Source organism: Lissotriton vulgaris, chromosome 5, assembly GCF_964263255.1.
Source record: "Lissotriton vulgaris chromosome 5, aLisVul1.2, whole genome shotgun sequence".
In the NCBI taxonomy this organism is placed as follows: domain Eukaryota; kingdom Metazoa; phylum Chordata; class Amphibia; order Caudata; family Salamandridae; genus Lissotriton; species Lissotriton vulgaris.
The window spans coordinates 1,451,819,698-1,451,832,630 of NC_141693.1; the positions used below are offsets into that span (position 1 = coordinate 1,451,819,698).

Consider the following 12,933-nt stretch of genomic DNA (forward strand, 5'->3'; position numbering starts at 1 on the left):
CTTTACTCCTCTCTGCTTTGTGGAATTCTTTCTCTGTTCTCCTATGCGCTTCTTTACGCCATAACTCAATGGCATCTTTCTGGGACGGTCTAACTTTCCTCTTCCATATTGCTTCCTCTACTCTCATAATGCAATCAGCATCCCATGTTCCTGAGGCAGGCCATCTATATTTCTCTTCCAGATCCTTCGTGTAATCTACCCATAAGTCTAAAAACAGTATGGCATCTAACCCGTGCTTTTGGTACATGAAATGGCCAGGAGTGTCTCTAGGTGGGACGGGGACTGCCTCTTCAAGTATCCCTTTCCTGGTCCCTATCTGACGTAACTTCGAAAACAGTGGCATGCTGGAGCTAACTTGAACGAACACAATATATACACAAGAATAGACTGGAAACAACCATTCACACTACAACATTAAAACATTAGAAACAGATACATCCTAACTAGTACGTAGAAAAAAAACACGATCCTGAAAAACTGTTTACTTTATGCACTGCAAAACAGTACAACCATACCGGTCTCGTAAAGAGACACGTCTTTACCGTGTCCACCGAAATGGACACGTCTCTACCGTACCTGTGTACCCAGATACGTCTTTACCGGGCTCAAATAAATGAACCCGTCTCTATGCGTTCCCAATAACGGTACTCACCGGGAAGCAGAACTTGAAGGCCTCGGAAACTCGATGCTGCGTGACTGCTACTGCTGCTGTTGCTGCGCATGCGCTTCGGAACAGGTGGGCCTCGTGATACCTCGGACCTTGCTCTCTCGGCTTGGGCTCTGGTTTTTATCATCAATATCTCCAAACCTGCCTTTAGCTAACTTGACTAAACTTAGCACCTAAAAAGGCCTACTTTCAGTGTCACATATGGTTCTCGCACACATACATTTTCTGAACCAATGTTCAGCAAAGAAACAGCAACAGCTGCTGTTGTGTCTGAGTCTGCAAGTCAACAGATAAGCCAAGAGAAAGCTAAATGTGGCTTCTGCTTGCCCCTCATAAAGAAAAGATGATTATGAGTCTGTATGAGCTTCAGGCTCGAATCCCTGGTGCAAAGGTTCTCTCTGTCTTTTAACTCTCTGTTTTAGTTTATATATTCTGTCTAAACATTGTCTTATATTTTCAGAATAAACAATAGTATTCAATTCTTTGCAACCTTTAACTTACAAATATTCAGTGAAACCTTGCTTATTGTTTAATAACAATAATTGAGAACCCATTATAACAATGTCTATGATGCATTGTTGATTATTTTAAAATAATCGCCAGAAAGTCAATTCAAACCATATAGAAAGAACTGAATACATTCAAGCAAACGAAATGATCATGTTTTCGTGAATAACAACATTTATAGCATAGCTCCAACTAAACCAGCATATGTAAAAAAGTGGATAGATAAAAGAGAAAATATATGATAATTATAACAGGGTGAGGTGCATTCCGTGCATTATGGGTTGTTCTACTAACTGTATCTTTAAAATTCTGTGATTTTTCAATTTTAATTCATAATCATAACTGCACTTTGTAGTTTTTCAGGTGACTTTTTGAAGGTTTTGTAAACCTACATCCAGGTGTCACAACCAAAGCTAACAATGACTTCACTTTAACCTTTTCTTTTCTCTGTATACTATTTAACGGTAAGTAATGAAGTTTATACTGCTTTTAGGTTCCCTCGGTACCTTTTGTAGATTATTCCAGCAATTTGGTGTATCATTTCTGTAGGAGGCTTTTAGTTTCAACCATTCTGCTGATATCACTTCGTTATCAGTATAGCGTTTAGATTTTGTTTTTGCTGCAAATGATTCTCTCTCAGCAGCATATGTTGCTTCTTCCTGTCTTTATACCACCTCTACAATATTTTGATTCCTTCCTACATTTGGCCTGTTGTGAAGATTCTGTCTTAAGCATTGGTATAGTATTTTCAACTGGGCAGCTTGCAGCTGTCTGTGCCTTTCATTCAGTATTTCCAGAGAATGTTCATAAGAATTTTTCAAATGTGTAAACTCCTCTTTGTATTGCATTTACAGTGGGTTACTTGCTTTATTTTATTATTCTATACAGCGTTTAGTAAAGAAGGTGTGAAGGTCTATATGAAAAGACATTATTCATTAGAACAAGGATTGTCAAAGCCCAATGTACTGAGTTTAATGTGGCAAAATGTGCAGCATTTTTAAAAAAAATTTTTTTTTAAAACCTTTATTTGAAAACAGTGCACACAGCTATTCAGCCTTACATCCCGGAGGCGAGGCAGCAGATTGGAACCAAAGAAACAAAGTGCAAAGATCAGTACATCAGGACAAGTGAAGGTTGATTTTCAAGTTGTATGTAACTAATACAGAAAAAGGGGTAAAGAAAAGAGAGAAAGCGCCGAAACTGGCGCAGAGTAGGAGGCAATAGGATGTAAGGTACAGTGAGGCTTAGTGAGGGGGTCGAGAAGGTACAGTGAACACAGATGTGTCCAGCGGAGTACACTACTGGAAATGGGGAGGGAGGGAAACACAGGATAACAACACAAAATTCAACAGTTGGAGCCAAAGGCTAAGGTGATAAATGCTCCTCCTGCGGTACGGGTTCCGGAGGGACACAGATGTCCCCTCTGTATTCATTCCAAGCTCCCCACATTTTCTGCCACTTTTTGGGTTTACCCCTGGCAACGTACACAGTCTTTTCCCTAAACATGCACCAGTCCATATTGGCCTTCCACTGTACAACCTTCGGAGCCGCTGCGGCCCCCCACTTCTGTGCGATGTCCCGTTTAGCCACCATGTTACCAAGGGTCACCCATTGGGTCTGGGCCACGTTATGATCCGTCGGACCCCAGACGTTTAAAAGGCATCTCCTGGCTTCCGCATGTACCGTCACCTCGCTCATAATCGAGTGCACACGCCGCCAGTAGGAAGCTATCCCAGGACACTCCCACAGAATGTGCATGAAGGTGGCGAGGGCGCCACAGCCGCGCCTACAAAGGCCATCAACGGAGTAGCCCATGTGCACAAGTCTGGGGCCAGTCACATAGACTCTGTGCAAGATTTTGAGCTGCACCAGCCGAAGGCGGGAGGAGATAGCAACCTCCTTAGGGGAGGACACCGCACTCTGCCAATCTTCGTCATCAATCTCTATCCCATCTCGCACCCACTGGTCCCTCACCCCCAGGAGGAGATCTGTACGGACATTGATGAGTTTCTTGTACGACAAGGAAATGGCACTGTCTGGCATGTGGCCGTCCAGCACCCTATCTTCCAGAGGAGAACTGTCAGGAATCGCCTCCCCCTCCGGCCTGGCGTAGAGCAATGCGTGTCGCAGCTGAGCATACCGGAAGAATTCCGTTTCACCCAGCTAAAACTCCGCTTGTAACTGTGCGAAGGTTTTAACCTCGCCACGTAGTAACATGTCCTCCACCCTGGAGATGCCAATTAGATCCCATTTATCAAAGCCCTTGGTATGCCATAATTTGCCCAGGATGTCTGAATCGTACAGTGGGGTCGCCTTCGTCAGTCTATCCTTCCATCCCTGCGTCTTAGTAATCGCCCTCCAAATATGGACCGCGGTTTTCGTTGGACCAGACATCCGCCCGTCAAGCGACCTCGAGTAGAGAGCCCTGTGGTACCTCCCTCCGCCCAATAGCCATCGATCCATAGCATACCCCGGGTTGTCCATACAAGCCATGGTTAATGGCCGCCAACTGGGAGGCCCAGTATTACCTCCGCACATCGGGCAGTGCTATCCCCCCATCGTACCACGGTAGCGTGAGCTTCGTGATAGCGATCCGAGGGCGGCCATCCCAAAGCAGGGCGCGTTGTAGACTCTCGATCTCGCCGAAGTATCGAGCTGGGACCGGGTCTTGAGTGTTTTGCAGGGCGTAGAGAAACCTGGGCAAGGACATAATTTTAAACAGCGCCGCGCGCCCAAGCAGGGAGAGCGGGAGTTTACGCCACCCCTCCACATCACGCCGAAGGCGGAGAAGAGGGAGAAGCAAGTTGTGTTCATAGCGCGCCTTGGGATTAGTGGAGATATAAATCCCCAGACACTTGAAGCCCTGGTTTGCCACCTGTATGCTACAACCCCTCGGAAGGTGAGGCGTTCCCCCTTTCAGGACGTACAAGTACGACTTGGACCAGTTAATAACTAGGCCGGAGTGCCGACCGAAATGTCTCAGCACGTCACAAGCCACAATCAGGGATTTACAGGGGGAAGTGAGGTACAGCAGGATATCATCTGCGTACAGCGACACTCGGTCCTCGAAGTCGGGGGCCCATCTGATACCGTGTAAGTCGGGGTGGCTGCGCAGCCAGGCCGCCAGCGGCTCAAGCGCAAGTGCAAACAGGAGGGGCGACAAAGGGCAAAGCTGTCTGGTGCCCCTCTGAAGAACAAAGGGTGCGGAAACTCGGCCGTTGACCGCTACGTTAGCCAACGGTCCGGCATACAGAAGTTTGACCCACCCCACACATTCCGGGCCAAAACCGAGCTTCGCCAACACTGCCCACAGGTAACTCCACTCGAGGGAGTCGAAAGCCATTGTGGCGTCCAACTATGCCAAAACGGCCGGTTCATCGAGCGTATGGGCCCTGGCCAGGGCACCGTGGAGTCGACGCAAGTTAAGAGCAGTGTTGCGGTGTGGAATAAAGCCCGACTGGTCCGGATGCACTAAGTCACCGATGACGCCAATCAGACGGTTGGCGAGCATTTTGGCTAGAATCTTAGGCTCCGCGTTCAAAAGAGAGATGGGGCGATACGATCGGCACAAATATCTTGGCTTCCCTTCCTTATGGATAACCACAATGGTGGCCAACCTCTGGTCGGGGGGAAGCATGCCAGCTTCACGCGCCTCAAGGAACATATTTCGCAGGTGCGGGGAAACCACATCCTGCTTGATCTTATAAAACTCGACCGGAATGCCATTAGGGCCAGGCGCCTTGCCAGACCTCAAGGAACGAATTGCGAGCGCCACCTCGTCCACAGATATATCCCTGTCCAGGTCGACTCGATCTGCGTCTGACAGGCACGAGAGATCGATATTCGACAGGAAAGCACCCGAGTCGGCCTCAGACTGATCCGAGACGGAGGTATAAACGCCCTGGAAGTAATCCGAAAAGGACTCAGCAATGGCGCTCGGGTCAGTGACTAGCACCCCATCCTCCCCCAGTATCTCCGGAACAACACGGCTGGCCCTCTCTTTCTTATCGAGCCAGGCCAGCAACTTTCCCGCCTTGTCACCAACATCGTAGATCCGACCCTGCTGTTCTCTACCCAGGACAAGGGCAGCGTCTGTGGCGAGATCACGATATTCCGACTGCTTGAGGGAGAGAGTATGTAGCAGGTCGGGCTCAGGGCCCGCCTCCAATCGGGAGTCCAACTCCATGATCTCCGCCTCTATACGCACCATGTCGGCGTCTCTATTCCTACGGGCTTCCGCTATGAGAGTAAATGCCTCACCCCGCAAGACCGCCTTAAAAGCCTCCCACAAGGTGGCGGCCGATGTTACCAACCCCACGTTCTCGGTGAAATAGCGTTCGATAGCCTTGGCCAGGAGACCACGAGTCTTGGGGTTTCGGAAGTACCACGGATTGACCACCACCGGTTGATCCGATACTACAATATTAAAGTCAAAGGAGACCCACAGCGGGGAGTGGTCCGAGATGCCCCTCGCCAAAAACCGGGCCTCAGAGACCGCCGGTGCATGAGCTGCCAAGGCAAGGACGTAATCGATCCTGGAGAGGCTACCGTGAGCGCCAGAATGAAAGGAATATTGACTCTGGGTGGGATGTAAAAGTCTCCAGCAGTCGACCAACCCCATAGTGTCGAGAAAAGTGGGCAACCACATTTGCGAGCTTCGGAGGTCTCTAGGCGGATGTCTGTCCAAGGAGCCGGAGCAAACAGAATTGAAGTCACCCCCCACAATGAGCAACCCTGCCGGCAGATTCAAAATGGCGCTACCAAGGTCTTGGAAGGTGTTATTTTGCAGGCCCTGAGGAACATAAACCGAAACCAATGTCAAGGCACGCCCCTCCCATCGCCCCGAAACGGCTGCGTACCGCCCCCTCTCGTCAACCACAGTGGAGTCAATCTCAAAAGGGAGGGACGTGCGCACCATGACACCCGCCCCCCGGGACCCCGAAGAGAACCCCGAATGAGCCACCATTTTGAAGCCTTTCCTATTAAGCGCTCTACATGTATTCCCAACCAAATGAGTCTCCTGCAAGAAAACAATATCAGGCATATGTCTTTTGAGCAGTTGCAATACCACCCCTCTCTTAATACGATCACCCAAGCCATTGACATTCCAACAAAGAACTTGCAGTTTCCTACCCCCCATCGTCGTATCCCAGCTCCCCACCAACCCCCAAAAGCCTCAACAACAAGCGAAACAGGACAGAACATATGACCCATTGCCTAAGGGAAAGAAGAAGAGAGAAACAGAGACAACCATCCCCAATACCACCCCCCACCCTGCACCCCTGCAGCAGACTAAAAAGCCCCCCACCCAGCAGTGTGCCTGTCGCCCCATAAACTAAACTACAAAAGAGACCCTAGAGGAGTAAGGAACCCCCGCAGTCCCCTCCCGCCACCCTCCATGGAAGAACAAGATATTCCAGATAAAGTGCAACAGCTCGGCATTATCAGTCACAGCCAACAGGCACACCAACCGCTAAAAGCAGTGAAGGAAACATTAGTCCTGATGATCAGGGCCACCAGAGGCACCTTCGGAGCGTTCCTCCTGGTCCTCTCGACGGTGCGGCAAAGTGTCCAGCCAGTCACTCGCAGTCTCAGGCATATCAAAAAACATGGCTCGGCCATCACGTTCAATGCGTAGCTTAGCGGGGAAGAGCATAGAGTACTTAAGCCCCAGATCCCTGAGGCGCCGCTTTATCCCCGCAAAGCTCTGGCGCTGTCTCTGAACAGCCCTGGTGAAGTCCGGGTAGAAGGTCACATCAGCGTTCTGGAACTTGAGAGGTCCATGCCGCCTCGAGGCCTGGAGAATCACACCCCGATCTCTAAAGTTAAATAAACGGGCGATGATGGGTCTCGGTGCAACGCCCGTCTTCGGAGGGCCGCCAGGTATTCTGTGGGCCCGCTCCACCGAGAAAAAATGGCTGAGACCCGCTGGCGCGAGATGGGTCTTTACCAAGTCCTCAACAAAGAGGTCGACAGCCGCTTCCTCTGCACCCTCCGGCACTCCAATGATGCGCACGTTCTGCCGCCTGGGACGTCCTTCAAAGTCCTCCAACCGCCTCGAGAACAGGTCATTAACCGACCGCAAGGTACGGACCTCAGCTTGCAGGTCCGACACATCAGTCGTGAGGCTGGAGGTCTTAATATCAAGAGATTTTACTCGATCATTAGTCTTGCCTAGGTCGGCCCTAATCAAGTTGATGTCGATAGCCAGGGTGTCCACTTTGTGTGCCAGGACCTCGTGCTGCTTGTGCATCTCAGTCCTGATGCTTGTGATAGCCCCCATGATGTCGCGCAAAGTGGGGCCGACCCCTCTGGTGAGCTCGAACGTAAGGGGTCTTTAGACTGAGCAACCACAGAAGGCGAGGTCCTTTGTTGGGCGTACCGATCGATCTTATTCGTTTGGGGTTGGACCGGCTTCCTGCTAGCCCGGTTCGCTGTCCTGTCGGGATCACCCCTGCCAGCCATGTTGTGTCCGGAGAGAACAAAGGGCGTTATGGCGAAGACACTGTGGGCACTCGGGCAAACACGAAGCTCAGCTACCACGAAGCCAAGGCAGCCGCCAACAACTCCGTGGCTACGTGCACTCCGCCAGCAGGAACCAAAGACGCTCACTCCGCATATCAATCATGCACCGCATCGTCTCTTTCATCGGACGCCTCCGGGACAATAGCGCATCCCTGGCACAAAGTTCAACACGACATAACTTTACCAAGAAATGTCGGATTTAAAAACGGAAAGCGGATCCCGTGTCTGCGACCATTCGCCAATTGAAATCTACCGTCGTGGATCAGGATTTCTTCCAGGATATGTGCGGAGGGTCAGAGGGTCTGCGGAGCTCCGAGCTTACGCGGCCATCTTGCTTGCCCGCGAAGCTCCTCCCAAAATGTGCAGCATTAGCGCCTTATAGGAAGACATATGCGAGACAGGCAGTAGGAGTGGACAGAGGGCTATAGTTGTAAAGTAATTCCTCATGCTGTTAAAAGTAAGCACTAATCTGGAAGCAGAAGGGCACACCGTAAAAGCCACATGATGTTCCAATAATTGAGAACGTCACAGAGTGATTAAGTGTTGCCTGAAGTAATTGGTCATTCAGAAATGGAATTTATTTTGGGAGGGTGCTTAGCAGTTCTTGATATTTATGGAATACCTGATCTTCGTAGTGTAGCAGAGAAGGATACACTCCTGTACTCCCCATCCTACACGCTGGATCTCATGTTTGACAATATTGCTACAGCTGGCATTACGAATTCCACTGTCACAGCTTCCCAGTTTCCCAGGCCCATGCGTGGTGTGCTGTTCCAATCCATTTTGTTCCTTTGAATTCTGCAACTTATATTACTGTTTTATATTAGAATACACAAGAAGTCAATTCCCCGAATTCAAAGTAAAATAACTATGACTGGAGCTGCACATCAGGCATGGAACTGGGAAACTTCGCAGGGCTGCTTTGGGGATATGTATTTTGATTGCCAGCTTCCTATATCTGTGTCCTGTTTTTTGATTCATCAAACTTTGATGCTGTGTGGTGGCCGCTATGCAAGTCTTGTAGATAGAAAGCAGCAACACCACAAAGCTTGGGGAACAAAAAATAGGGCCTTGACATCAGAGACACAGAAAGAGGCAGATTGCACAGAAACACTACTCTAATAGTCTGTAAAGATTTGTACATGCTTGTCGTTATTTACATTTGTGAGTGCTTTATACCTAAATCTATTGGCTGTGCTAATTCTTGTTAGGCAGAGTGACCCTGAGTAGAAACTGGATGTACTTATTGGTCCAGTCTTTGACTAATAAGATCTCAACATTTGACTATATACATCAATATAGGCAGTGCTGTGGAATTTAGTCTTTGTATACTTCAGATGCATCTATTGCTCGATATGTGCATTTATTCATAACCATCTGGCTTGACTGTTGCCTTTCTTTACAGCAACCACTCCTAAGTCAATAACCTTGTACTAGCCTTTGTGATGTATTGCTATCCTCTTTTCCTCTTAGGTTTAAACTCATAGGGCGAAACACCAGAACATGTACAGCTACTGGATGGAGCAATGCTGTTCCTATTTGTGACCGTAAGTGTATAATCATTGTCTTGTTTCTATGTTATGGTTCATTATACTTTTGGTAGCGTTATTAATTTTTTACTTACTTCCTTTTAGTGGCCCAATTTAATTTCCTCGTATCTTTTCTGGGGGTGCTTTGCCTCACTGTTTCCCGCATTGGTATTTTTGCTGTTTCGTAAAGGTTCATTTTAATTGGTGTTTACACACCAGTCTCTTGTCTGTTTTCAGTGTTACCCAGTTGTTGTAGCGCTTGTGGTACCGAACATGTGGGGTCACGTGTTTGTGGAACCAACACAAAGCACATAACACATCAGTGGTTCACACATAGGGTCAAGTTGTACAGTTTGTTGCCAGAATGGTAGGCATAATTCTTCTTATGCTCACCTTGTCAAAGACAGCTCCAGGTTTAAACAACTAAGTTTTTCATGGCAGCTTAGCGCTCTTTTACCAACGTATAATGTTTCACCTTGCCACTCACGCCATTATTGTTGCTTGCACTGGGAGACTCATCCAGACAAAATGGGACATCTTTCTCCAGTGCCCACATCATAAAAATATCAAGAAATACACATGAAAATACATTGTTGCAATATCACTCTAGAATTTTGTAAAGTTGTGTTAAAAAAAAGTGAGAAGGTTTCACTTCTCCTGTCACATTTATGGAGCTACATTTCAAAATTGGGAAATTGATAAAAGTCACCAAATTCCTGATGTTGGAATGCGCAAACTCTCCCATGCCAAAAAACGATGTCACTCCCTATCTGACCACTACATTACTGAAGCTAAAACTATTAAAAGATATTGTGAAGCATAACCAAGACAGACGTACAGCTCATTCAAACCTTTCTTCCGTCCATATGGTAAAGAACATCCTCATCAACAGCTCATCTTCAATCCCGTCTAGCACTTAACCATACAGCCACACCTTAGCATGTGGCTGTTAGAAATTAGGTTGTTGGTTGACTGGGGTCTAAGCCCTGGTCAAGCAGTAACCCCAATCCTAGGGGCAGGCAAAACCGAAATTAACCTATGCTCACCCTCTGGTAGCTTGGCACAGAGCAGTCAGGCTTAATTTAGAGGCAGTGTGTGAAGTATTTGAGCAACCCTTCAAACAAGAAAACAGTGAAAACACCATACAAAACGATTACACACCAAGGTGAAAAATAGATCTGACTTTAATAAATAAAACAAGACCAAAACGACAAAAATCCAATTAGTAGAACCGGTAAATAGCGAAAAATAGTGCCAAAAAGCATAAAGCGCTATTGGGGATATCTGGTTGCTACAAACTGGGACAAAGTCACAAGTTCAGTCTGAAAGCAATGGAGCACGGGCTGTCTACTAGGAGCCAATTAGGTCCCTGAACAGAGTACCCTAAATCTTGGCTGAAGAGTGTTGCGTGGATCCACATCGAAGATCGGTTGTGCATCTGAGGTAATGCATTCATTCCGTGATGCGTCAAGGCTGCAGTGTGAGGTCCTGATGCATTCACGCCGATGATCCAGTCAACAAGACTTGCAATGCAAAGCCTGGTGTGGATGATGCGAGGTGCAGCGGAGGCGATGTGTTTGTTCTGGTGAGAGGTAAAGCTGCGATGTGGAATTTCGGCATAATCGCCGAGGCTACTGTTGATGAGAGATGCAAGGTGTTGTGCTGTGAACCTTCACTCCTGCAGCCTTTGTGCTCGTTGTGCAGGTAACTTGCTGTCACTTCCTTGTGTATAGATAGAGAGGGCTCTTACAGTATGACAATATTAGTTTGACACAATTCCTTAATTCTTTTTACAGAGAAGCTCTTACCCAGTCCCTGTCCTGTGGAGAACCTATAATATCTACGGTTCGAAACGCGTTGACCCCCAGCCTGTGACAAGAAAGAAGGGTGCAGCTAGGGACTAATTAATACCACTTTTGTGGGTCCTTGCTGGCAATCTTATAAACATTCCATCACAGGTGTTGTGAGATAGTCAGGCAACCTTATCCCACCTTCAGCTCCGCCTGTCCACTGGTATTCTAGTTAAAGGACTGGTTCCTTCCCATATGTAATATTTTTGCTTTGTGTAAATGTTTTTTATGTTGCAATTTGTTTGGAATGTAATCAGTTTGTATTAAGCTTCTTTTTGGTGTTGCGAAATTTTGAGTATTCACTGTAAATGTTTGTACACTTGTATATATTGTGCACACAATTGTATGTTTTTGAACTGACTGTCTTGACAGGACTTTCCTTTAATATCATCTTTGGATGAATTAATGAAACTTGATTATAAATGAAAATAAATTCTTTTGTAATATAAAACTGTTGCCCACGCAGCACACATGGGCTGTGTGGGTCCTGATTTTTCTCAAAACAATCCTGACCAGCCATCTTGTTCTGTTTAGCAATTGTTGAGATCCGGGCTGGCCAGCTGTAGGATCCAATACCTTCTTTTGTATACAGTGCTGTGAAAAGTGTCATGCTGAGTCAGTTCGGAAGATGATGTGTCAGTCCCAAGATGCGGAAGGTGGCGGCGCTGCGAGTCTTTTGCAACAAATACAATCCACAATGCTTTGGTTTTGCTGAGGGATGCGTGGCTCAGCCGAGGAGGTGTGTCGGTTCAACTAGGGAATACGTTGCTTAGTAGGGAAGATGCATTGATTCTGCTGTCCCCACTTCCAAGGGTCCAGGACTGAGTGGCACCACTTGGCAGGGTAGACTCTCAAACGGCAGAGTCTAGGTGCATGGATGGAAGCTTGTTATGTCCTTGAGGCTTCAAAGGAGGAGCCCAGCCAACTAGACCTTGGATTAACTCTGGGTACTGTTGTCAAGAGTTGCAATTCCAGTCCTTCTCACCCAGGAAAGAGGGCAGCAGGTTTCAGGTCCGCACAGCAAAGCTGGAGTCCAGTCGAGTGCAGTCCAGCAGAGTAGAAGTCTTTCAGCAGCACAGCAGTCCTTATTTGTGGCAGAGTATCCACATTAGCAGTGTCTGGCAGTTGTACTACTTATACCCAGTGGTGCCTTTGAAGTGGGGAGACTTCAAAGACATGCCTTCGTAGTGCACAGATGTCCTTCTATCTGCCCTGGCTCCAGACTCACTACAAGGGGGTGTGCAGCCCGATGTGTTGGAATGGGACACAGCCTACTCAGGTGTATGTGAGGCTGTGCCCAGCTTCTCCCCCCCGTCCTGCTAAAGATGGCCATTTGAGACACATCTAAGCTCCCATTGTGTGGAGCTGTCTAGGACAATACACAAAGCCCAGCTTCTAACTACACCCAGTCATCCGATCAGAGACAGGCTACAGGCATCAAATGGCTGAAACAAACAAATGCTAACTTTCTAAAAGTGGCATTTTCAGAATTGCAATTTAAAATCCGACTTCACCATAAGTTTGGATTTTACTTTGTGATGCCAGAAACACCAGACTTTGAGGGTTTATATCTTCCCAAATGGAAATTACACATATAAAATATAATACGTTATTCCCAAAGGTATCCTATGGGAGTGATAGTCCTTGCTGTAGTGAAAAATGACACGTGAAACTTAAAAGTACATGTCCTTTCTTTTAAATACATTGCACCCTGGACTCTGATGTTGTTGCATGCTTTTGTAAACGCAGATTCTGTTCAACGACCTGACCATAATACTGTATGGCTATCAGTACCAAGTTTATTTCCTTTTATATATACTAATAGTTTTATCTAGCTAGCTCTTTCAGTTACTTC

The 12,933-nt window shown here is 47.3% G+C and overlaps 1 protein-coding gene across 1 annotated transcript in view; it reads left to right on the forward strand.

Moving 5' to 3' along the window:
• The window catches only part of LOC147712731 (C4b-binding protein alpha chain-like), a 366,951-nt gene that overhangs the window by 142,364 nt on the left and 211,654 nt on the right, over positions 1 to 12,933 (forward strand). The window contains exon 5 of the mRNA XM_086923391.1: positions 9,173 to 9,246. Coding sequence (XP_086779517.1) covers positions 9,173 to 9,246 — 74 coding nt within the window. The remainder of the gene's footprint in view (positions 1 to 9,172; positions 9,247 to 12,933) is intronic.